This window comes from Mus musculus, chromosome 19, assembly GCF_000001635.26.
Source record: "Mus musculus strain C57BL/6J chromosome 19, GRCm38.p6 C57BL/6J".
Lineage (NCBI taxonomy): Eukaryota > Metazoa > Chordata > Mammalia > Rodentia > Muridae > Mus > Mus musculus.
This window is the reverse complement of record NC_000085.6, coordinates 10089715-10112877: the sequence shown is the minus strand read 5'-3', so window position 1 is coordinate 10112877 and position 23163 is coordinate 10089715. Positions and strand designations below refer to the sequence as shown.

Genomic DNA, 23163 nt, shown 5'->3' with positions numbered 1-23163 from the left:
GACAGGAGGGCCAGGAGTTCAAATCCGTCTTTGGCTACATATCAAGTTTGAAGCCATCCTGAGCTACAAAAGACTCTGTATCCAAAACACTAAAAATTGTTGATGCAGTATTTGCATATGTGTATGACATGCAGTATGAGAGTATGTTATATGTGTGTAGTGTGTACGTAGTAGGATCAGATCAGGGCAATTAGCATTATAGACCATGAACCTTTGGACTCTTCTAGTTGTCTTTTAATTTCTTTTAAAATGTTATATTACTACTATACATGTGTGTTCATGTGATGCATGTGTTAGTGCAGGCATGCTTGTGGAGGCCAGAGGACTACTTGTAGGCGTTGGAGCTCCCCTTGACCATAAATTCTGGCGATTGAACTCAAGCCACTAGGCTTGGTGACAAGTGTGTTTACCTGCTAAGTCCTCTTGTGGGCCCTTGTTTAAGTTACTTTAATGGATATAATAAATTTTGGGTTATATTCATACTTCCATACTTAGAGCTCTAAAGAGAATCCCTCCTTAATAGCTATTTTTTTTCTTTTCTTTCTTTTTCTCTCCCTCCCCCCCCTTTGGTTGTGGATGTCCGTGTACCTTGAGCATGCCTGGCACCCAAAGAAATCAGAAGAGAGTGTCAGATACCCTGGGACTGGAGTTATAGGTGGCTGTGAGCTGTGTGTGTGTATGAGTGTGTGCGCACACGTGCACATGTGCGTGCGTGCGTGCGTGCGTGTGTGTGTGTGTGTGTGTGTGTGTGTGTGCGTGTGCGTGCTGTGAATTGAACCCAGGTCCTCTGGAAGAGCAGCCAGTGCTCTTCATGACTGAGCCATCCCTCCAGCCTTCTAATAGTGCTCTAATCTTTCTGTTACCCCTTTCCACTTCTGAAGTCTCATCTAACATTTTCCTGTCCCATTTTCAATGACATTGCACCAACAATTTGTTTTTGTCATATTTTAGAACGTCTCATTCTATGGCGAGCTAGAAACTAAAACCCAAACAGCTATCTCTTTCTTCCTGGACAGTTTGAGCAGCCATGACCTCTCCCCTCCCATGCCAAGCATAGGTCTTTGGCCTCTGAATGAACACGGAGAAGAATAACTTTCAGTTGTTTGACTGAGCCAACTGGTGGGCAGAGCCCAAAGGTCTGTGTTTTAGCTTTGAGTAGACACAGCCCCAAGGCCCAGGCAAGCAAGTGGCTTTGTTGTTGTTTCCAATTAACATACAAAGTAATGGGTTTCATTGAGACTTTTCAAACATTGTTTCTGTGGCTCCTAGCTCCTACCCCATCCCAGTGTCCCCTGCCCTGACTGCCCCATCCTCTCAGTAGCCATGGTGACTCACTGTCATGAGAGGACCGGCTCCCACAGCCTGTCAGTGTACAAAGAAAGGCTCTGTGTGCTGCACTTGGGGTTCTCATTAAGTCATGTACCTGACAGAGCAACCAGGAATTAAAAAAACAAAATTGATATATCTTTTATTTATTGCTATGGTGGAACACATGTGTAACAAAGCACACGTGTAGAAATCTCCTCCTACCACGTGGCTCCAGGGATTGAGTTTAGGTTTTCAGGCTTGGGGAAGCAACCTTTACCTACTGAGCCATTTCACCTGCCCAGACTTTATTTATTCGCGGGGAACAGAGTCTCATGAAGCCTGTGTTGGTTTTCAACTCCTGGTCCTCCTGACTCCATCTCTCCAGTGCTAGGATAATAAGCATGTCCTACCACGTGTGTGATGTGGGGTGCTGGGATGGACCCCAGGACTTTACATATCCTAGGCAAGCACGCCACCAGCTGAGCTCTATCTCTAGGCTGGGACTTTCTTCTTTCTTTTCTTGTGGCAGTGGTTCTTTTAAAGACATATTCTTGCTAAATGGCCTTAAACTCCAGCTTGCGATTCTCACACATCCAAGTAGCCAGCTCCCACCTTTGAGGAGACCTGACTACATGATAAAGGCTTTCTTCTTCACTGGCTCACATATGTGGGCCCGGCATATGCAGCAGTTCACTTGTAACCCCAGCACTCAGGAGCCGGAGGCATGGGATCCTCGAAACAAGATGGTCAGCTAGATAAGTGGAATAAATAAGCTCTGGGTTCAAGTGAGAGACCCTGCTCCTCAATATATAAGGTAGAGACCAATCAAGGGAGACACCTAACATCAATATCTGACATATGGACACAAATGCATAAACACACATGTGGGTGTATGTGCCCATACACACGCCAAATGCATAAACATGCAACACACACACACATCAATTGACAGGTAAATCTGGTCTGTGAATGGAGTTTTTTAACCAATGGTGTGACTTTTTTTTTTTTTTTTTTTTTTTAGCTCATTTACATTTCCAATGCTATACCAAAAGTCCCCCTTACCCACCCACCCCCACTCCCCTACCCACCCACTCCCCCCCTTTGGCCCTGGCGTTCCCCTGTACCGGGGCACACAAAGTCTGCGTGTCCAATGGGCCTCTCTTTCCAGTGATGGCCGACTAGGCCATCTTTTGATACATATGCAGCTAGAGTCAAGAGCTCAGGGGTACTGGTTAGTTCATAATGTTGTTCCACCTATAGGGTTGAAGATCCTATGTGCACTTCTGAGGGCCTGGAAGCACATCCCTGCAAGGCAGGACATCCCAGCTGCTGTGCCGGTTGCATGATCTCACTTTCTTTCCCAGAGTTCTTTGCAATCAAATTCTACAAATGTTTAACAGGCATCCTCATCAAGAATTTAACTCTGAGTCAGACTTAGTCTCTTCCCACGAGGAACTTATAGGTGTGTTGTTTAAGATGTGCAAGTTATCTTGATACTATATACAGAAAGGGTTTGTTATCCTAGTGCTAGGGACATGATCCAATTGGCAAAGTGCCTGCCACTCAAATGTGAGGACATGAGTTCGAATCCCAACACCCATTTAAAAGCCAGATGCTGTAGTGCATATCTGTAACCCCAGCTCTTGAATGAGGCAGCAAGGAAGGTGGTGAAAGACCTTGTCTCAAAATATAAGATGGAGATAGATGGATGGACAGATGGATAGATATTGATAGATATTAATAGAAAAATAGGTAGATAGATAGATAGATAGATAGATAGATAGATAGATGAAGACACTTGATTGATAAATTTCTGACCTCCAAACACATACTATCCACATTAATGTGTACCCATACAATACATTTACACACACACACACACACACACACACACACACACACACACACACACACACAAATACATGGCATGTTAGGGGATCCCAAGAGGGAACTCTGGACTTATCAAGTAGAGGCAACTCCCCAGTGGAGTCTTCAAGTAGAGTAGGAGCATCAGGCTTGTAATGTAGTCAGTAATTCAGGGTGCTACAGCCAGGGGATGAACTGAATTTCAAAGCCAGGAGGAGTAAGACTAAGAACTAAGAGGTCATAGTCATGTCTGGGGAACTTGAGAAGCTCAAGGTGCCTGGAGGGTGAGCATTGGGATAGGAAAAAATAAAGAGCCATGAAAGTGAGGTGGGCACCAGGCAGTGAGCATTAAACATAGGATGTATAACCCAAGGGGGGGGAGGGTACAGATGCTGGGGAAGAGGACTCAGGGTTAGAGAGAGAGAAGAAATGCACTTCAGAGTCCACTAGGCTTGGAGTTAATTAGGCCCACCTGCTGGAATTGTGAGAGGGTACAGGTCTGCCTGGAGGGCTTAACAGAATGGTACCAGATAGGACTCTCAAATGACTCAATGGGTTGATCCCTGCACACAACTGCAGCATCAACCAGCCACCTTGAAATGGAACAGGTGGTGGCTTGAATTTGAAGCCACCGGTAGAATCGCAGATGGGAAAGGAGATTACAGGTAACCCACTCAACACCATCAAGAGAGGGAAGAGCCAAGAGAGAGGCACAGTTAAGGTGAGGAGTTTAGACAGAGGCTGCCTCCATTGGGTGCCCTTTAAATATCACACTGGTCTCCTAACTGTCAGCTGCTCCACTAGACTTCCAGATGAAGATGGCCAGGATAGGACGCTGTCACTTCTAGGGGTGGGATCTGAAGCTGAGCAGTGCAGCTGGCTATATGGGGGTCTGAACAGGTCATCAGATCTGACAAGGCCTTTGTGCTATGGAAGCAGTTGTTACCTGATGGATGCTGTAGCACTTCTGTATTTTATCCAGGATCCATATATCTCTTCAGTAAGAGAGTAGTGGGTGAAGTTGCTTAGATTATTCTACTCTTATTTATTTATTTTTTTTTTTACCAGTCTCTTAACTTCAGAATAGATCATCCTGTTCTTAGACATAGGAAACCTCTTGGATTTTCTAACTGCTGTAGACATTAGATCCCTGGTCTGCCTGTCTCTGTCTTTCTCTTTTCCTGTCTGTCTGTCTGTCTGTCTGTCTGTCTGTCTGTCTGTCTGTGTCTGTGTGCTCATGGAAATCACCAATTATGTAGCCTGGCTGGCCAGCAAGCCTCATGAGTCATTCTGCTTTCCTCCTCTCTTCTGCCATGGGATTACAGATGTGTGTGTGTCACCATCACATCATGTGTGGATATGAGGGACCAAACTCTGGCCCTCCTGTTTGCATGGCAAGGCATTTTACCAACTGAACTATGTCCCCGGCCTCTGTTTTAAAGGTAAAACCAGATCATCACTAGGCTTCCATGACTACTATGTCTGTTTTGGCCCTGCCTGCACCATGTGCCCTTGCAGGTTCTTGCCCCCAGGACAGTGATCAGAGCTCTGCCTCAGCTCTGTCCCTGTGACTCCCTTTCTTCAGCAGTACTTCTGAGCCTCATAAAGTTGGTTGTGTATCAGAACTCATCTGTCCCACCTCATAGAAAGAGCCACAGAAGCATGGGGATGGCATGTGTGCCTAGCCCTTTGCATTCCTTCAAGTTTCACTGGGAAAAGAGCCCTGGACTAGAAGCCAAGTCCTGGGTTCATTCTATAGCCACCTAGCTTCATGAAACCAGTTTCCTATCTGATCAATCAAACGATTAGAATAGATGCTACAAAGCTTCTAACTCCAATATGCTGGCTGTGTGCGCAGGACATATTTCTGTCTAGATGTGTATGTATCATGTGTCTTATATAATTGTGCACTACATTACACACTTGTCACAGAAGCCCTCGGAAGCACCAGGATGCATCATCAACTCCTGTTAAGCCAGTGGTTCTCAATCTGTGAGTCGGGACTCCTGGGTCACATATCACGTGTTTGCCAGGTTAGCCAAAATGGCAAGCTTGCTGTTCAGTTAGAGACTTTGTCTCAAAAATGAAGGTGGAAATTGATCAAACAAGACAGGTTATGTAGACCTCTGGCTCCACATGCACATAAATGTGTATGTAAACACACACACACACACACACACACCACTACACATACAAAGACACTGACCTTTAAGTTAGGACTTCTGACTCAGACTTTCTAGTCCTTGTCCAGGTCTTTATCTCTATGTAGCCTTGGCTAATCCCATCACTCTGCTGGCCCTTAGCCATCTTAAAATCAGGTCCTTCTAGATCTAAAAGCGATGATATTTAGACATGAGCAAATTCGTGTGAACTTAATGCACTTGAAAGGAAAACTCGAGGTCTCTTGGGCCATGCCCTCTCCAAGTGAAGGCTGCTAGATCCACAGATATTGCCTGCCTTGTTTACTCTGCCCTTGGCATTGCTGAAAATGCAACTTAAGTATCCTTGAGTGCTTGAAAGAATAGTTTTAAGCGTAACCATTTTCCTACGGTTTAGATCTGACACTCATCCAGGCAGATTTAGTAGAAATGGTGTGCATTATGGATCACACAAATCCCCTCTGCTTAGAAGCTATGGGATCTTGGGCAAGCTATGCATCCTCTTTGAGTCTTATTTCATCATTGGTGACATGAGACTGGTGGGTCCTACTTTCAGCACTATTATGAGGAAAACAGATGAAGGTTTTAAAGTTGTGAACACAGTCCTTAGAGCGTAGTGACTGTTCCAAGAAAGCTTAACGACAGAAACATTACCACCAACATCAACACCCTGCTGACAAGAATTATAGTAACAACAGCAGCAATGGAGTTCTCTGTAGACTTCTCAGTGTTTTCAATTCTCATCTTAATTGTCTGATTTTATCCTCATAATCCTGTGAGAGAGGTGTTACACCCACTTTCCAGTTGAGAAGACTGAGGCTCAGATAGACCAAGTGATCTTGTCCAGAATGATGCATCCAATAAGGCCCAGAATGTAGACAGGGCTCTGACTCTCTGGTGCCAGTGGTCTGTCCATCGTGTCAGAGTTCTTCCATGACAGAGACCTAGGGTTGTGTAAAAGCAATGATCTTGTCTGATGTGAGAACTGCAGAGGAGGTAAACCTCACCCCACCAGGACTCTCTGAGTGTGTAGAGTAGCCGTTATCCCTCGAGCTTTGACGTGTTCACTCACAGATAAAGGATGCCCCTCTAGGCCTATGCAGTCAGTCTGGTTCTCCTCCTGACTTGGCAAGGAGCTTGGCACTCTAGGATTCAGTACCCAGCCACTCATTTATTTCTTGTTCCTCTTTCTTTTTTTTTTTTTTTTTAAATATTTATTTATTTATTATATGTAAGTACACTGTAGCTGTCTTCAGATACTCCAGAAGAGGGAGTCAGATCTCATTACAGATGGTTGTGAGCCACCATGTGGTTGCTGGGATTTGAACTTGGGACCTTCAGAAGAGCAGTCGGCACTCTTAACCACTGAACCATCTCGCCAGCCCCCTTGTTCCTCTTTCTTAAAAAAAATTAAGATTGAAATACTTTTGTATTTTAATTAAAATATAATTATATTACTCTCTTCCTTCCTCCTTCTCCCTCCACCCACCTTCCCTCCCCACCATGTCCCCCATTCAAATTGATAACTTTTCTTTGTATATTATTGTTACATACACATATACAAGTACATATATGCAAAAATATATGGATGAAACCTTATGTGTCTGTTTCTGTTGTTTGTGCTTCCCTCCCTTGGAAGCCTGAATAGCATCTTCTGGTAACCATGGCAATCTTCAGACCAACAGGTGCATCTTTTGGTTGTTGTTGTTGTTATTGTGTGAGAGCAGAGCATCCCCCACTATAATTTACATAAAAATAGAGTCACTTCCCCAAACCCTGAGTCCTCAGCTTACAGAGACCTCTCTGCCTGCTTCTGTCTCTTGAGTCCTGGAATTAAGGTGTGTGGTAGGTAGCACACCCAACTTCAAGATAAGTTCTTACAGTCCAGGCTGACCTCAAACTCAAAGTGCCTAATGTGGCACTATTGGAAGACAATAAGGCCTTTAAGAGGTGAAGCCTATTAGGACCCTAACCTTTTCCCTCTCCCCCTCTTTCTGTGTATGTGTCAGAGTGCATGTGTATAAGTAGATGTACACATGCATGCATGTATGTGTGGGTGAGTGTACATGTGGAGAACAGAGATTAGCACCAGGTATCCTTGACTATGGTTCTCCAGTTTATCTTTGAAGGCAGAGCCTCTCATTGAACCCATAGCTCACCGACTGGGCAGCCTGCTACCCAGCTCTGGAGGTCTTTCTTCCCCTAGCCCCAGAAGTAGGGTTGCAGACGCGCACCGTTACCCCAGCTTCCATGTGGGTTCTGGGGATCTGAGCTTGTGTCTTTTGCTTGTGTGATAGGTATGGGTGCTGGGGATCTGAGCTCGTGTCCTTTGCTTGTGTGACAGGCACTTTATGGACTGAGCCATCTCTCAGCCCTGGGACCCTTCGTAACCTTTATCTCTTTCTTGCACGTGTTCTGTCCTGTTGTTAAACCACAAACAACAAGATCAACTGATATGGTCTGACGCTCCTAAAACTGAGTCCGGACAGACCATTTCCAGGTTTAGGCCGACCTGACAGTGTTTGTTACTGTCACTGGAAGCTGACCAACACATTTTAGAATTGGAAAGTGTGCATTGACCTGAGAGGTGGAGGGGGATGGGAAGTAAGGCAAGCAAGCATGGGCTGGCTAGGCAGCAGGTCTGATAATAAACAAGCATTTAGAGTTGGGGTTTGAGGACATGAGAAACAGGCACCGTGAGGGAGAATTTTAAAGATTGGGGCAATGTAGCTATATTGACCAACAATGAAAAGCAGAGATGAAAGACAGCAGAATGCTATCTCCTCTGAGCTTTCTCTTTATTAGATTTGCTCACAAGGTACCATATCGTCTGTTCCTTCCTAACACCCTACAACATGCAGGGTGGTTGAAGGATGTGAGCCTCTTTCACTAAACCCTGAACAACGATACTCTTCCTTTTATGGAGCGGCTGTCTCCAGCAGCCACCAGAGTGTCCTTTAAAGGCAAGAAGGACACCTGTTCTCACCCATTCAGTGAGAACCATGTGTATGAGAGCCTTCCCTACAGGCTCTGTCTCCCCACACACGTGAGGACTGGGGCTGGTCTTTTGCCCATTTGGCATGCTGGGCGAGTCTGGGCTCCATGCCACCCAAGCTGATCTCTTGTTCCTGATAAAGATCAATAATCGCAATGATGTCCTGGTAGGGTCCCAGGAAGCTTCAGTTCTTGGTGCTGCTGGGGGGTGGGGCGTCAAGGAGCTCGAATCTGAGGGACAGGCAGAAGTCAAAGGAACTTACCCCTCTGTGTCTGAGATAGCCCCCTTTCCAAAGTGGTTCTAGGGTAGGTTGGATACTGTAAGGTTTTCCCTGGGCAAATGGTCTCATCAGCCCATCCAAGCAGGAAGAACAGCCAGTCAGGGAGGACAGTGTCAGGCCACGTCTGGTGTGCTGTCAGCTTCCTATAGCTATTGCCTAATCCAGGCTCCTGTCCCCTCCCCAGCTGTTTCCCTTGACTTTGCCTGCATCCCTTTCTGGCCTTAAGCTGCCTCTGTAGTTTTCTTTCTTTGGGAAAACAAAAACATAGAAACTATTTTAATGATGTGCGCTTGTGTGTGGGTGTGTGCATGTGAGTACCCAAGGAGGCCAGAAGAGGGTGTTGAATCCCTCGGAGCTGCAATTACAGGCACTTGTGAGCCAGCCAACATGGGTGCTGGAAATCAAACTCGGGTCCTCTGAAACAGCAATCCATGGATTGCTTCTTGATACACCCTACCATCTCTTCAACCCTTCCTCTCACCCCCTTCCCTTCCTTGTTCCAGACACGGTCTCAAGAGCTCACCTTGAACCTACTCTGTAGCAAAGATAAATTTGAATTTTGGGTCACCCTGACTTTACCTCTTGAGTCTAGAATTTTATGTGTGCACCACCACTCCGGCAATCTAGCTCAGGGCCTAGTACATTTGGTGACTATTCTTTTGGTTGGTGCAGCCCCAAGCCTGCTGTTCTCTTTGCATATCGCAGGTCCCACCGTGGTACACCCTTGATTGGTGGGTTTCTAATGCTCATCTCCATTGTCTTTAAGCAAGTGGGAATGTTACCAACTTGAACTCTACTCACAGCAGCCCTGGTTGGGCTGTCCGTTTACTCCTGTCTTCATTGGGAGTCCGCTGTAGCCCATTCTTGGGGCCTTCTCACTTGGTCTTTTCTCGGCCTTCCAAGCTTCTGCTGTGAAGCACTTATTGGGGTTCCCTGTCAGCTGTCAGTCATCCCTCTGAGCTTTAAAACTCTAAAAAAATTATCATTAAAGTTATCTGTGTATTGTGATAATCCATCTTTTGAAAAACAAACAAACAAACAAACAAACAAATACAAAACAGCTTTCTTGACTTTATTATATTCCATCGTTAACATGCACAAAAGACAACAGTCTTGCTCCTTATGCATAGTCGTGTCCCAGGCCAGCCTTGAACTCATGGCAATATCCTGCCTCAGGTTTCTGATGGATGACAGTATGGACACGACCAGCACACCTACTTCACTCACTTCTATCTTTTGGGCAGGCCAAACGAACATCTGTTTGGATGTTTGTTTCCTCTCCTCTAAGCCGGAAAAGCTTCACTCAACACTCCTTGAGTCTGGAGTTTGTGGAATGAAGAAAGGCTGCTCCTGATGGATGCCAGGACAGAATGAGAGGAGTATACGATGGGAGGGACTATGGGAATGTATTACCCCCTGCACCAGGTACTTCCTTTGGACCAGTGTCATGTGGAGCTAGGGAGCCCAAAGTCTTGAAAGGGTCATGGAAGAGGCCAAACAGGGCCACTAGCTAAGCATGTATGTCTTGACCATTTTATCTCTCTTACCCTCAGACTCTTCATTTTGAAGTTAGCTATAACAATATCATAGGATTGTGGTGAGACTTTAGCGAATAGGGCCTTTCTTCCTACTATACTCCCTTGGTATCAGTGTCTCTCTTGCCTGCAAGTGGTGTACTACTGTCAAATCAATCGCGGGCTTTTATTGCTTTCATGTTTCCCAACCAGGCTTGTGAACTCTTTCTCAGTCGAAGACAAGAAAGGTGTCCAGTTTATCCTGGCACCCTCCCCAGAAGCCACTCCCGCGGCACTTAGCACGAGGAAGAAAGCAGAGATTCCACCGTTCTTTTCCAAGATGACCAAGTTGAAAGGATTCAGAGCCCTGGTTAAACAGAGACCCACTCCTGGCTCCTTTCTCTAGGAAGGTTTCAGGAAAGCAATAAACAATATGGATCTCTTAGACAATGTGAGATACAGGAGACTTGAGTCCCATCTAGCCAGGCAGAAATATCACCTAGTCATGACAGCCCAGGAGGGGGCCTTGTTTAGCCGGAGGCCGAGCGTTGTTCACCATAACCGCTGCGCCTCCTTTGTGCGAGCATCAGGTGCAAATCCCCGGCCGAGCGCGTTGGCGCTCTGAAGCGCGCAAAGAAAAGCCCAGCTGCCGCCCCCGCCCCCCCCCCCGCCCCCCGCTCTCCCCTCCCAGCTTCTCAGAGATCTACTCCCGCTTCCCCGGCTCCAGGCAGCGAAGGGAGGAGGAGGAGGTCAGACACGTCGCCGACCGCCCAGCAGGGCTTAACTCCATGCGGGCGGGCGCGAGGGAGGGGGAAGCCGCGGACCCGCCGCTCCAGCCCGCTGGCCTTCGAAAGATCCTCCTGGGCCAATGGCAGGCGGGGCGACGAGCCCTGATTGGTGCAGGCGCTCTGCTGATCACTGTGGAAACCCGGGTGGCGGGGAACTCGGGAGGATGCGGAGCCGGGAACGGGGGGAGCCAGAGGGGTGGGGGGAGGAGGCAGCGAGGCCCTGAGCTATCCTGGAGTTTTCACCGGAGGCAAAAGTCCACAGCAGGCGGGCCTAGGGTGGGCGGAGGAAGGGGACCGCTTGGGGGCACTGGGAAGCCAGGGGTACTCCTGAGGGAAGGCAGGGGTACTGGCTAGCTAGTGAAGGCGAGGAGGAGCGAAAGCGAGGGGAGGAGGCACGGTGGGAGGAGGAGTAGAAGACAAAAGCCGAAAGCGAGGAGGGCGCCGACCGCACACTGCGGCCAGGAGAGGGACCGTCGGTGTTGCGAGCCGCGGGCGCCCGGAGGCCGTAGCGCACGGGGCATCCGGGTAGACTGGCAGCATGGGGAAGGGAGGTAACCAGGGAGAGGGGAGCACCGAGCGCCAGGCTCCGATGCCCACCTTCCGTTGGGAGGAGATTCAGAAGCACAACCTGCGCACCGACCGGTGGCTCGTCATCGACCGCAAGGTCTACAACGTTACCAAATGGTCCCAGCGGCACCCGGGGGGCCACCGTGTCATCGGACACTATTCGGGAGAAGATGCTACGGTAAGAGTCTGGGGGTGCCAGCCACTCTTGTCTGCTGCAGGCTGGTGTCAGGAGCCCGGGGTCCCTGGGCGCCAAACAGATCCCCGGTTCTTAAAGGAGCGCAGGACGTTCAGCAGGGAAAGAAAGTGTACCAACTGCCCTCACCTCCCTCCTGGAATCGTTCTCCTCTGGGTCAACTGGGCAGACTTTGGCCGAGCCTTTTGGACGCCAGGCCTTAGCACCTCTGTGGAAGTCCCATCAGTGGTAAACTGTGCCCGGTGCATGTTCACAGCGCATACTGCGCGCTGTTCCAGCCGGAGCCTGGGACTCTCCAAAGGGGGCGCTCCAGCCTTCGTGTTCGGCGCTCCCCAAGTGGAAGATGGCCACCCTTGGGCGCCGGGGAGAGGAGCCTGAGAGCGGGCAGCCATATGTGGGACTCTCCTGCCAGACCAGGGGGCGGAGAAGGAAAGCTGGTTCCTGGCCAGGACTCGCTCCTGCTTGGACTCCTGTCTAAGAAGGTCCACAATGGCTGCCCGACAGAGACTTCCTAGTAGTTCAGATTCCCACGCTCCCGAGGATTATCCCGACTCACTCCAAGTGCCAGCCTTCTGGGAAATCCTGGTGGGGAATTGGTGGAAGGCGAACGGGCTGGATTTTGCAAAATTCAGGTCCGCAGGGGATCTAGAAGGTGAATCTAAGACTGGCTTGGCAACAGGTCCATCTGCCTCTGGGGTTACTATCGGACATTCAACTCAATGGCCCTCTGTTTTTAGATCCTGCCAGGATCACCCTTCCCCTCTTGCACTCATGGAGGTTGTTGAAGTCTCTGAGACCTCTGTGGAACGGAGGCTATCCTATATTGCACAGTACCCCATACCGTGCCTGGCCCCACCCCCAACCATAAAGTGATTGTGTAGTCAGGTGGGTAAGAGGAGAAACAAAGTCAAAGAGGAAAGCCAGACCTTTCTTGGCACCTTTCTTGGTGGGCTGAAAGCAGAGGAAAAGATGTAGCTGGAGAGAGCTTGGGAAAGACGAGTGGGAGGAGGCTGAGAAGAGGGATAAACTTATCAGACCGCACTCCACATCAAAGTCCAGGATGCTGACTTGAGTGTGGGCTTTTCTTGTGCAAGTTTGATAGTTTCAATTCTTACCTTCCATGTCTTTTCTTTTTGAGATCAGCCTAGGTAGCCATACCCTAATCAATGGACTGGAGGCTTTGGTGAACAGGATGCAATCTTACTCCAGATTGAGGAGAGAACTGGCCACATTCATACTGCCTAAAGACTATTTTCCTTGCTTGTGGAGCCTGCTTAATTATGCCCATGGGGCTGGCGATGCTAACCAGACCTTAGGAGAGTGTAAGCTTTTCACATTCCTTGAGTGTCCTAGCTCTCTTGGACCGCCTCACAACCAGAGAAGACCTTGGTTTCCCAGGGAGAAAACTTCCCAGCCCCTATCTGGGGGATCTTTCCACTGTTTCGGGTGCTGGTGTGTGCATGAATCTGTAGGTGAATTGCAGACGACTCCTCCCCTTTCCAGGCTCTTACCAAAAAGTTTCCTAAAAAGTAAAACAACAAATGTGATTGGTTTGATCCGATTATTCCATATTGTGTGATAAGTGGGTTTTCTTGTGTGGAAGCTCAGCCCAACAACAGCCTTGAACTTTATAGTTTATTTAAGAAGCCAGACGTATTTCATCCTTGTTTTGGAAATTCTTAGGGTTTCCCTGACTCAGTTTTCTCCAAATGTCTATGTTCAGATCTAACCCAGCAGATACCTGGATGGCTTGCTCTTATGTTCTGAAAGCCTTATGTCCTCTTCCACATTTCCTGTGTCATTTTCATTGGTTCTGAGTCTGGTGTCTGGGATGTTAATTGTCCCATGATAAGAAAGGTAAGGTGGGAGTCAGGGTAGGCCGCAGATGTGATCCCTGGGCTTGTTGCAGAGAATCACTTAGTGGACACACACACACACACACACACACACACACACACACACACACACACCGCCACCCCCAATCCCTCATCTATTCCAATAAGATGAGTGTGGCAAAGCTTGCTGTAAACAGTGAGCCCCAGACAGACATGAGAGGAACAAAACAGCTAGCATGTAAAGTACTCGCAGAGAAACGGAGCAAGCTCATTTGATGACACGACATGAAAGCTTACTGTCTTCCCAAATAAGACACAAAACACACTTGATGGAGACAGAGTTGGAGATCAGTGTAGAAAGAGCCGTGAGGTTTTCTTTGGCATCCCCCTGTTTCTTCTTAAACTGAGATCAGATTGGCAGAAGGCCTTGGACAACTAGGAGATCTTCAAAGGGAGCTCCACGAGATGTGGGGACCCCTCCCCAGGCTGTTTCTCAGGGAACTTTGCCGCTTAGGGGTCTTGCCTTCTTGAGAAGGGTGATGAGAATGGACTGTCAGGTTTGGGGACGGACTGTTCAGCAGATAGAGGCTGGATCCCTAGAGCCCTTTCATTTGTTACCACTCAAAGGATATCTGTGATATGCTGACAAGAGGCTGGAAGGTGAGGCCAGAAGCCAAGGAGGCCCATTTTGAGGTCAATCTAGGATATCAGTCAAGAATTTTCTGTTCCTGAAGGAAGAAAAAAAAAAAAAACCTCAGAAGTGCTCACTTCTTCTCTAGAAGGATGGAGCTGTTGTTACTTGATCCTTCTGTAGTCAGACCCTGGCCTCACTTGTACTAAAAGCCACCTAAGTGGCATGTGCTCAGAGTCCCAGATACGCAGAAGACTGGAGCAAGAGGATTATTTGAATCCTAAGTTTTGAGGCCAGCCTGGTACCCTAGTGAGATTCCATTGCTGAAAATAAACAGTGTGAGTTTTGCAGTTCACAAACCCATGAGATTGGTATATACTATCTCATTTAATTCCCAGGTTAGCCTTGCCGCTGTCCTGTCCTGAGGCTCAGAAATCCTGGTCAGGTGGTGTTCAGTCATAGTCGGGATCTGCTGGCAGCACTCGCTGCAGCCTTACCTTCCTCTCTCCATCTCCCTCTTCTTATTTTTCTATATCTTTAGTCATTTCCTGCTGGTCCCCCCAGAGCTTTTTCTGTCTTAGATTTGCTGTAGGCACAAAGAACTGTCACCCATGCCCCAAGCCAGTGTTTGCACTTTTCTCGGGAGTCTAGGCAGTACAAAATGAGCCCACTTGTGACTTTTCATCTTCAGCAAGAGCTCATGAAACATTCATTGAGCGTCTCCATGGCTCTGAGCTGGGCTCGCATCAGGGCCTCAACACAAAGATGAATAATTCACAGACAGTGGCCTCCTCTACTGGACTGTTCCTCCTTAGTTTTCCTTGCTTCAACCTGGATTCTCCACCTCCAGACTCCCGCCTGTTCTCCAGCCTATCCGGTTTTGTCTATGCTTTTTGGCCCATCTGCCTTTCTTTCTTACCTCTTAGAATCAAAAAAAATAAAAAAGACAAAGGGGACCAGAGGTGGGTTCCATCTTTGAGCTGCTCCTATAATGTTTCCGTGAATAAGCAGCAATTGAAGAAATGGAATTGTTGGAATTGTGTCCCTGTAGACAGAGCAGGAGCATCGGTATTTTCTAGGCCTGAAGGGCAGCGCCCCCCCCCCCCCCTGCCGAGTGAGAGCCATCTGATTCCTGCCCATCATAGTTTGGTGAGAGACAACCTCCATACCCAGCCCCAGCATCTCCTGTAACGGCTCTAATAAAATGCAAATGGCGTTGGATTGTGGAGATGGCTTAGGGCTTAGTAGTTATGCTTGTTAGTGAGAGTGAAACTCAGATCCCATAACATACCGGATGGGGTAGTAGCTGACTTGCAATTCTAGCCCCTGAGTGCAGAGGGGTAGGATCCCCAGAACAAGCTGGCTAGCAAGACTAAGCATGCCGGTGAACTCTGAGTTTGACTGTGAAGCCTGCCTTGATGGATAAAGTGGAGAAGCAATCGAAGATGATTCTCAACATCAATTCTGTGGGCCTCCGCACGCATGCACAAGTATGCACATGCACACGTGCAAAAACATTTACGCACATGTCCATGAAAACGGAAAGGGGAGAAATGGCATCATGCTCTCAGGCCCAGTCTGCCTCTGTGGGGATTTACTTCCTGTGCAGCCAGGGAAGTCCACACATCCCGTGCTAGCCAAGGAGTTCACGGGCCACAGAGTACTCCTCAGCCTCTTCTCCTTGGAGGGGGCAGGACCAGTGGACTTTCTGCTCTGTCTGTACCTATGTGCTGCTAAAAGTAACTCAGAAGTCAGTATCTTCCGTGGCTGCCATCTTTTTAATCTCTACCTATAAATCCCCAGGTCCCTCCTGATTCTCTTCCTGCTTTGAGCAATCGTCAAAGAATCGTGGATTGCTGCATGGATCATCATGCATCCTTATTTATTGAGCCTGGATTTCTTAAATCCTGGGCTAAATTCCCAGATGTGGAAAGTTAACTTATGGCTTTGCTGTGCAAGAGAGCCTGGGCACAGTCAGAAACAGGTTTTGGTACCCTAGGGTCTGTGCAAGGGCAGAACAGTGAGTTCTGCCCAGAGGTGGCAGGGGCAGGGAAGCTGTGCCTAGAGAAGTCACCACCATGACAGCTGAGAACAAACAGTGCTTACGGGTCTGGGCCTGACCCCACTGGGTACCTGCTCAGGTCCCCTGCACCTGTTTGCCACCTCTTTCCCCATGTCTTGGCTTGCTTCCTAGAAAGACTTTGGCTTCTCTCCCTGTCAGAGAAAGAGAGCCTGCTTCTAACTCTTGTTCCAAAATCATCATTTGGGTTGGCCCAGTCTTGCCTTGTACTAAGGCCTACTCTGCAACCTGACATCCCTGTAGCCAGACAGCACTTCGGAGTTAATAGTGTTCAGGTGCAGCTATGACCCCTTGAAGCAGTGACAAGTGAAGTGAACAATTCCCCAAGAAGAGAAAGTTCATTTCAAGGGAGGTCTTCGTCTTAACAGCAGAAAAATTGATGGTCAGCCATCTAGCCCAGGCTCTGCCCACTCAGTTCCTGGGGTGTGACCATGGACAAGTGAGGTTACCAACCTAGGTCTCTTCTTATCAATGAAGCAGGACCTGAAAAGCTAGGGTGGTATAGTGCTTGTTAGCTTGTGAAAGCTCAGGGTTCCATTCCTAGTACTGCGCAAAAGAAAGGCAACAACAAAACGACTCACCTCCCAGAGCTGGGAAAACAGGCTGATGACACAGGCCACCCGCCTGGCTTGCTGTCTCACCTGTGCAGTGTGACAGCTGCCAGAAAACCAGCCAGAAGTGTGAGTGCCTATAGTGATGAAGAGCTCCATGTTCCAGAAGTATTGATCGGGTTGTATAAAATGACAGACAGCAGAGTCTATACTGGACGGCAGGATGGAAACATATCCTGGATTAGAGGGTTCACAGCCACTGGGCCCTGGGTTTCTCTGAGCCTTGTCTTGTGAAGCAGGTGTGGTCACCACAGGCTAGATGCGATCCTTTCATCTCTAGGTGTCAGGTGATAGGATTTACGATGAATATGCCACCCAATTTGTGCAGTTTTGTGTGTTTGTTTTTTGAGACTGGATTTCATGTTTGAGGCTGGCCTCAAACTCACCTTGTAGCTGAGAACAGCTTAAATTTCTGACCCTTCTGTTTCTACCCCCACACCTGTCTTATGCCATGCTGGGGATTAACCCACACACAGCATCAGGCACACCAGGCAATTTCTGTCCCAAAGTTTGTGATATGCGCGTGTGTATGTTCAAATGTGCTATGTTCACATGTATGTATGACTGCATGTGTGTGCATGTACTTGTAGAGGCCAGAAGTTGGTATCCAATACCTCCCACTATCTCTGTGTACTTTATTTACTGAGGCAGGATGTCTGTCGCTCTTAACCGGGATCTTGATGAATCAATCGGCTAGTCTAACTCGCCAGATTGCTATAGGGATCCACCTTGGTGCTGGTTTTACAGACAGGTTGAATTTTATGTGCATGTTGGGGGTTCCAATGCCAGCCCTTATATTTGCATGGCAAGCACTTAGTCCACGGAGCCGTCTCCCTGACCTCCTGGTTTGTGATCCTGACATGAGTATGAAGAGGAGCGATCAGCAGTGTCCCTGAGAAGCCTAAGGCTAGAAAGGGCTGTTTTCAGACCCGTGGCTGAGAAAAAAAATTCCTTGAAGGTAACATTGAAGCAGGCGCCACATCTCTAGCACAGGTGTGGGAAGAAACTTGATGTATTAAAGAGCCCGTTCTGGAAGCTAATAAGTCAGCCAGGACAGTAAGCTGGTTCCAAGGAGCAGCTGATAAGAGGCACAAAGGAAAGCCACTCCCTGAGGCAGTTGGACTGGATGGCAGTCTGGCTGCACTCCCTAGCCTTCAGAACCTCACTGCCTGGGGACTTTGAAGAGATGAAGGGCTTTGCCTGGCCTGTGACTGTGTGCCTCACCTGATTTCAGGGAGCTGAGGTTGTCCCAGAGACCTGTGCAAATGGCTGAGGAGTGACAGGGCTCTCATTTTGCCATTAGCTGGGGGCATCCAGGACGGGTGTGTGCGTGAGAGTGATCTGAAAGAGCTAAGGTGAATAAGGCACTTGCTAGCCTCCACCAAACAAGTGGAGAGGAAATTTATAGGGAGCTTCTTGTCTGTGGGGAGGGGACCCTGCCATTGGCAGCTCTTGCTGGACTTTCTTCTGAGTTTTGCTTTGTGTGTGTGTGGTGTTGGTGTTGTTGTGTAAAGAAGCCTGAGCCTGGGGCTCACAGAACTGATCCTTCCTCCTCACAGTCTTCCTGAGCCTCCTTGGACAACAGGCTTCTCTCTATGAAAAGACCCTTGGTTTTGATCTGACCCTGTGATTTAATCTCACCTTTTCCATTCAGCCAGGGGAGATTCTGTTTGTACTAAACTCTGCCCATTGTTCTCTTGTACAAAATGTTACTTTGCAGGTTCATATACAATGGCCTTGCTGGGGTTATCAGAGATGTGAACCTCTTTCCAAATGTAAAGGTTGAAAGATAAAGAAATACTGTCTCTTCTGAACCAGGAGTCACTAATAGTAATGTTTAATCTCATTTGCTTTCTCTGTATGTGAAGACAGTTTTCTTTTGAAATTAAGTTGTTTGATAGTGCATGCCATCAATCCCAGCACTCAGAAGGTCGAGGCAAGAGGATCAGCGTTTCCAGGCCAACCTTGGCTACATCAGTTTGAGGCCAGTATGAGTGACATGATGCACTGTCTCAAAAGAGCAAACCAGGGTAGGCAAGACGAATCATCAGTTGAGCCACTTGATGCCAAGCCTGATGACCTGACTTCAGTCCCTGGGACCCATGTGGCAGTAGGAGAGAATGCACAACTCACACATTGTCCTCTGACTTCCACATCTGCTGGGTATGCATGCACACACACATACACGCACACAAACACAATACATACATACATACATACATACATACATACATACAAAAAAAGTTTTAAAGTAAAACAGGCTGAGAGAGAGGGTTCAGTAGTTAAGAGCACTGTCGGGTCTTCCAGAGGACCTGAGTTCAATTCCCAGCACCCATTTGGTGGCCAAGAACCATCTGTAACTGCAGTTTCAAGGAATCTGATGCTCTCTTCTGACCTTCTTTGCCCCAGGCACACACATGGTGTACATACGTACATGCAGGCAAAATGCTCATACACATAAAAGAAATGAATCTATTTTTAAAGTAAAACAGCGAAAAGTTGCAGCATCTTCTCCCAGGAATAAGAGTGCTCTGTGATAACCGTAATACCTCTATCACATTAGAGGCCAGAGCTGAAGTTCGTCCTGCAAACCGTTTGCCTAGCATGCTCCTCAATTTAGTCCCCAGCAGTGCATAAACCAGACATGGTGATGCATGCCTGCGATCCAAGCACTTGGGATGTTGAAGCAGGGGGATTAAAGTTCAACTCTTTGACCACATATGTTTGATGACATATGAACCTACGGGTCAGTCTGATTGATAAGAGGCCCTGCTCTTAAAAAATTAATAATCCCAGTTGGATCAAAAGCCCAATGCCCATTTTGATTTTGACATCTACCTCTCAAAACTCGTGTGTACCTTTTCTATTTCCTCCAAACAGGAACCTTTCCAGTGAAAGGGTGTGGTTTATATGTCTGCATTCAGAGGCGTGTCCCCACACTCACACCTCTCTCTGCCTCGTTATGTTGATTTCTCTGGTGGTTTTTCCTGGTACCATATGGCTTGTTCAGCTCAATCTTTCAGTGCTTCATTTTGGATGAGGTGGTGGGAGGCGGAATAATGTGAAGCTTCCAATTATACATCCTGGGGACCTGGTGCAGACCACCTCGGAGAGATGCTTGAATTTGTAGAGACAATTTTTGTTATATATGTACTGTGTAGAAAAGCTGGTAGAAATACTATAATATTAGCATTGACGGTCTTCCCATGTGATGATTGTCTTTAAAAAAAAACATTTATTTATTACTATATGTAAATACACTGTAGCTGTCTTCAGGCACACCAGAGGAGCGACAGATCTCATTACGGATGGTTGTGAGCCACTATGTGAGTGCTGAGATTTGAACTCAGGACCTCTGGAAGAGCAGTCGGTGCTTTTAACCACTGAGCCATCTCTCCAGCCCCTATTTGTCTTTTTTTATTCTTCGGTGCATTTCTAATGTTGCCAGAATTAAGTATGTTTCCACTTCATCTCCGGAATGAGAGCGATTAAAATGCAAAACATCATAGTAATGTTACGGAAGGTTTGCAAACTAGTGAAAATAAAGTAAGGTGCAACCCGTGTCTTCAGTAAGAGTTTTAATCCATGACACCCTGTGCCAGATTTTCCAGGAATTCTTTTACATAATTCCATGCTATTTTTTTCCTCTTGTTGTTTCATGTCATCTAAGCATATTTTCCATGCTGCGGTCATTTTCTAGGTGTTAGGGACCAAGCTGGGTGCCTCACACATGCCGGGCAAGTGTTTTTTTTATCACTGAGTTAAACCCCTTCACTGAGTCTTTATCTCTTCCCTGATAATTGTGGCCTTGTGGAAGAGGACATCTCTGGGGTGGTAGGTAGTGTAGTTTGTGCGCTATGAAAGACACTCAGCTCAGGAGCAGGACAGGGCTGTCTTCTCTGAGTCCTGTGCCTATCTGCTCTCCCTGGAGACCCCTCTGTCCACAAACCCTTGACCAGCTCAGTAGGCCTGGCGCCAGTACAGAGGCTCAGGGTGGTTACCGTTTGCTGCTGGAGTCCTGCACTAGGAATATGTCCTGGGGTGGAGTCTGGAGTAAGCATTTGCCACTGGGTGGTGGGAAGCCCCACTTGCTGTCTGAGCAGAGACTAGAGCTGCTGCTAAATGCCCTCTCCCCTAGAATGGGAGAAACCAGCAGAGGTTTGAGGTTCAGCCTTACAAACTGCTTCTCTGTTTCCCAGGATGCCTTCCGTGCCTTCCATCTGGACCTGGACTTCGTGGGCAAGTTCTTGAAGCCCCTGCTGATTGGTGAGCTGGCCCCAGAGGAGCCCAGCCTGGACCGTGGCAAAAGCGTGAGTGGGACTTGTAACATTGATGAGGTGGGATGAGGCGGGATGGTAGGGGTCAGGGCTGTGGCAGGAGAGTCCTTGAGCCAGTCCAGGAGGAAGCCCTAAGGAACTAGGTCAGGGAGGACCTCAGAGCATCCCCTGAGAGCCACCAGCTGGGTGACAGTAGCACCCCCTCTCTCCCAACTGGTCCTTTTGCTCCTCTTATTTTCACAAAGTTGTCAAATGTCAGTGTGCTACCATCTAAGAAAGGGCAGAAACAGCAAGGCAGTATCAACTGTTGATAAGTGTGGCTGCTTTGGAACGAATCGCTTTGAGAAAGAGTGGCCATTTGTCACTGAGTCAGGCACCCCACTAAGTGCTGCGCTTCAAAGGTCTGCAAAGAGAACTTCCAGGCTGAGTGGTGAAGCAGCCTGTGTACCAGACCTGGCTTGCATGATGGAGTTGTGTAGAACAGCTTGCTTTAGAGTTTCTCTGACCTTGGAGAGCCCTTCCCTTCCCCTTCACCCAATGCTTACCTTTCCCTACCAGAGTCACCCTTCTAGTGGAGCCTAGGCATCTCCTGGCCCTAAGCAAGGCTGAGAGTACCCATCCTGGCATCCTGAGCCCGTTGGCATCTTGGAGGGTGGAGTGGTTAAGTCCTAGGAGACACACTATGGTATCAGAGCTGAGGTATTTTCCCCTTTAACAGGCATACTATGTGTGCCAGCAAGAGACGGTGGGCCGCCATCACCCTTGCCTGTCCTAGAAAGATGGCACTTCTGCCTGCCATCCAGAGCAGAGAAGCTTCCTGGGGGAAACCAGACCAGGCCAGTCCCTCTTGCTCCCTGTCTGAGCTGGAGTAATACTTTATTAGCTTCTACCTCAGGACCTCAACAAAGCTAGGCAGGACAGAGGCATTTTCCTGGCCTGGATTCTTGGCTGGTCCTCCATCGAGGACAGTCTGCCTCCCTGGCTGCTGTGCTCGGCACTCAGAGGCCTCTGAGTTGGACCCTGTCTGCGCCTGCACAGTCAGGTGGGAAAAGACGAAAGGGCTCTCTCCCGAGGTGTGGTGTTCAGTGGAACGCACAGCACTCGCACTGTTGCCAAACCATCCCTACCACCCAGTTCTAGAACGTTGACATCATCTCCAACTGACGTTCTGTGCCCTTCCCACCATCTCCTCACTCCCTTCGGCCCCTGCCAACTACCGTTCTACTGACTCTAAGCATTTAACTCCGCCAGGCACCTCATAAGAAATCATACTGCATTTATTATCCTTTACAAAATTTTATTAGAGAATATTTTTACCGTTTTGGTTTTCTTTGTTGTTTTGATATAGGGTCTCATGTAGCTCAGGCTAGCCTTTAACTCCCAATCCTGCTTTCACCCTCTCAAGTGTGGGACTGCAGGTGTGCACTGCCTCATCTGGCAGCTTGTATATACTGATTATACAGAATAATGGGTTTCATTCCAACAGCTTCATGCAAGCTTTTGTCCTTTTATAACTGGCCTATTTCATTTAGCATAAACCTTACCCATTTTAGAACACACAGTGTACTGACATGCCAAACTTTCCTTTGTTTTTAAGGCTGAACAGTCTGTCATATATGTAGACCACAATCAGGCATAGTCAACCTGCAGCCTAACACAAAATTGTAAACTTACTAAAACATTAGTGTGTGTGTGAGAGAGAGAGGCGGGGAGGAGAGAGAGGGAGAGAGAGAGAGAGAGAACATGTACATGTGGGTGTCCATGGAGACCCAAAGAGGGCATCAGGCCCCGGAGCTAGAATTATAGGCAGCTGTGAGTGGCCCTACATGGGTGCCGGGAACAGCACCAGCCCCCTATAAGAGCTGCACTCACTCTTAACCACGGAGCCATTTCTCTGGTTCCGAGTCCTTTGTAAATAATGCCCCTGAGAACATTGATGGAGAAGGTACATGCTACTTATTATTAATTATAGCAATTATCACTACAGTTATAGGAGGCCATTTCCACACATACATACTTGTATATACACAGTGTACTTAGGTCTTATCCCATATCCCTC

The 23163-nt window shown here is 47.9% G+C and overlaps 1 protein-coding gene across 1 annotated transcript in view; it reads left to right on the top strand.

The window, feature by feature from the left end:
• The first annotated feature begins 11374 nt into the window (after positions 1–11374).
• Positions 11375–23163, top strand: part of Fads2 (fatty acid desaturase 2) — a 38739-nt gene continuing 26950 nt past the window's right edge. Inside the window, exons 1-2 of the mRNA NM_019699.2 lie at positions 11375–11655; positions 21027–21137. Coding sequence (NP_062673.1) covers positions 11449–11655; positions 21027–21137 — 318 coding nt within the window. The 5' untranslated portion in view covers positions 11375–11448. The remainder of the gene's footprint in view (positions 11656–21026; positions 21138–23163) is intronic.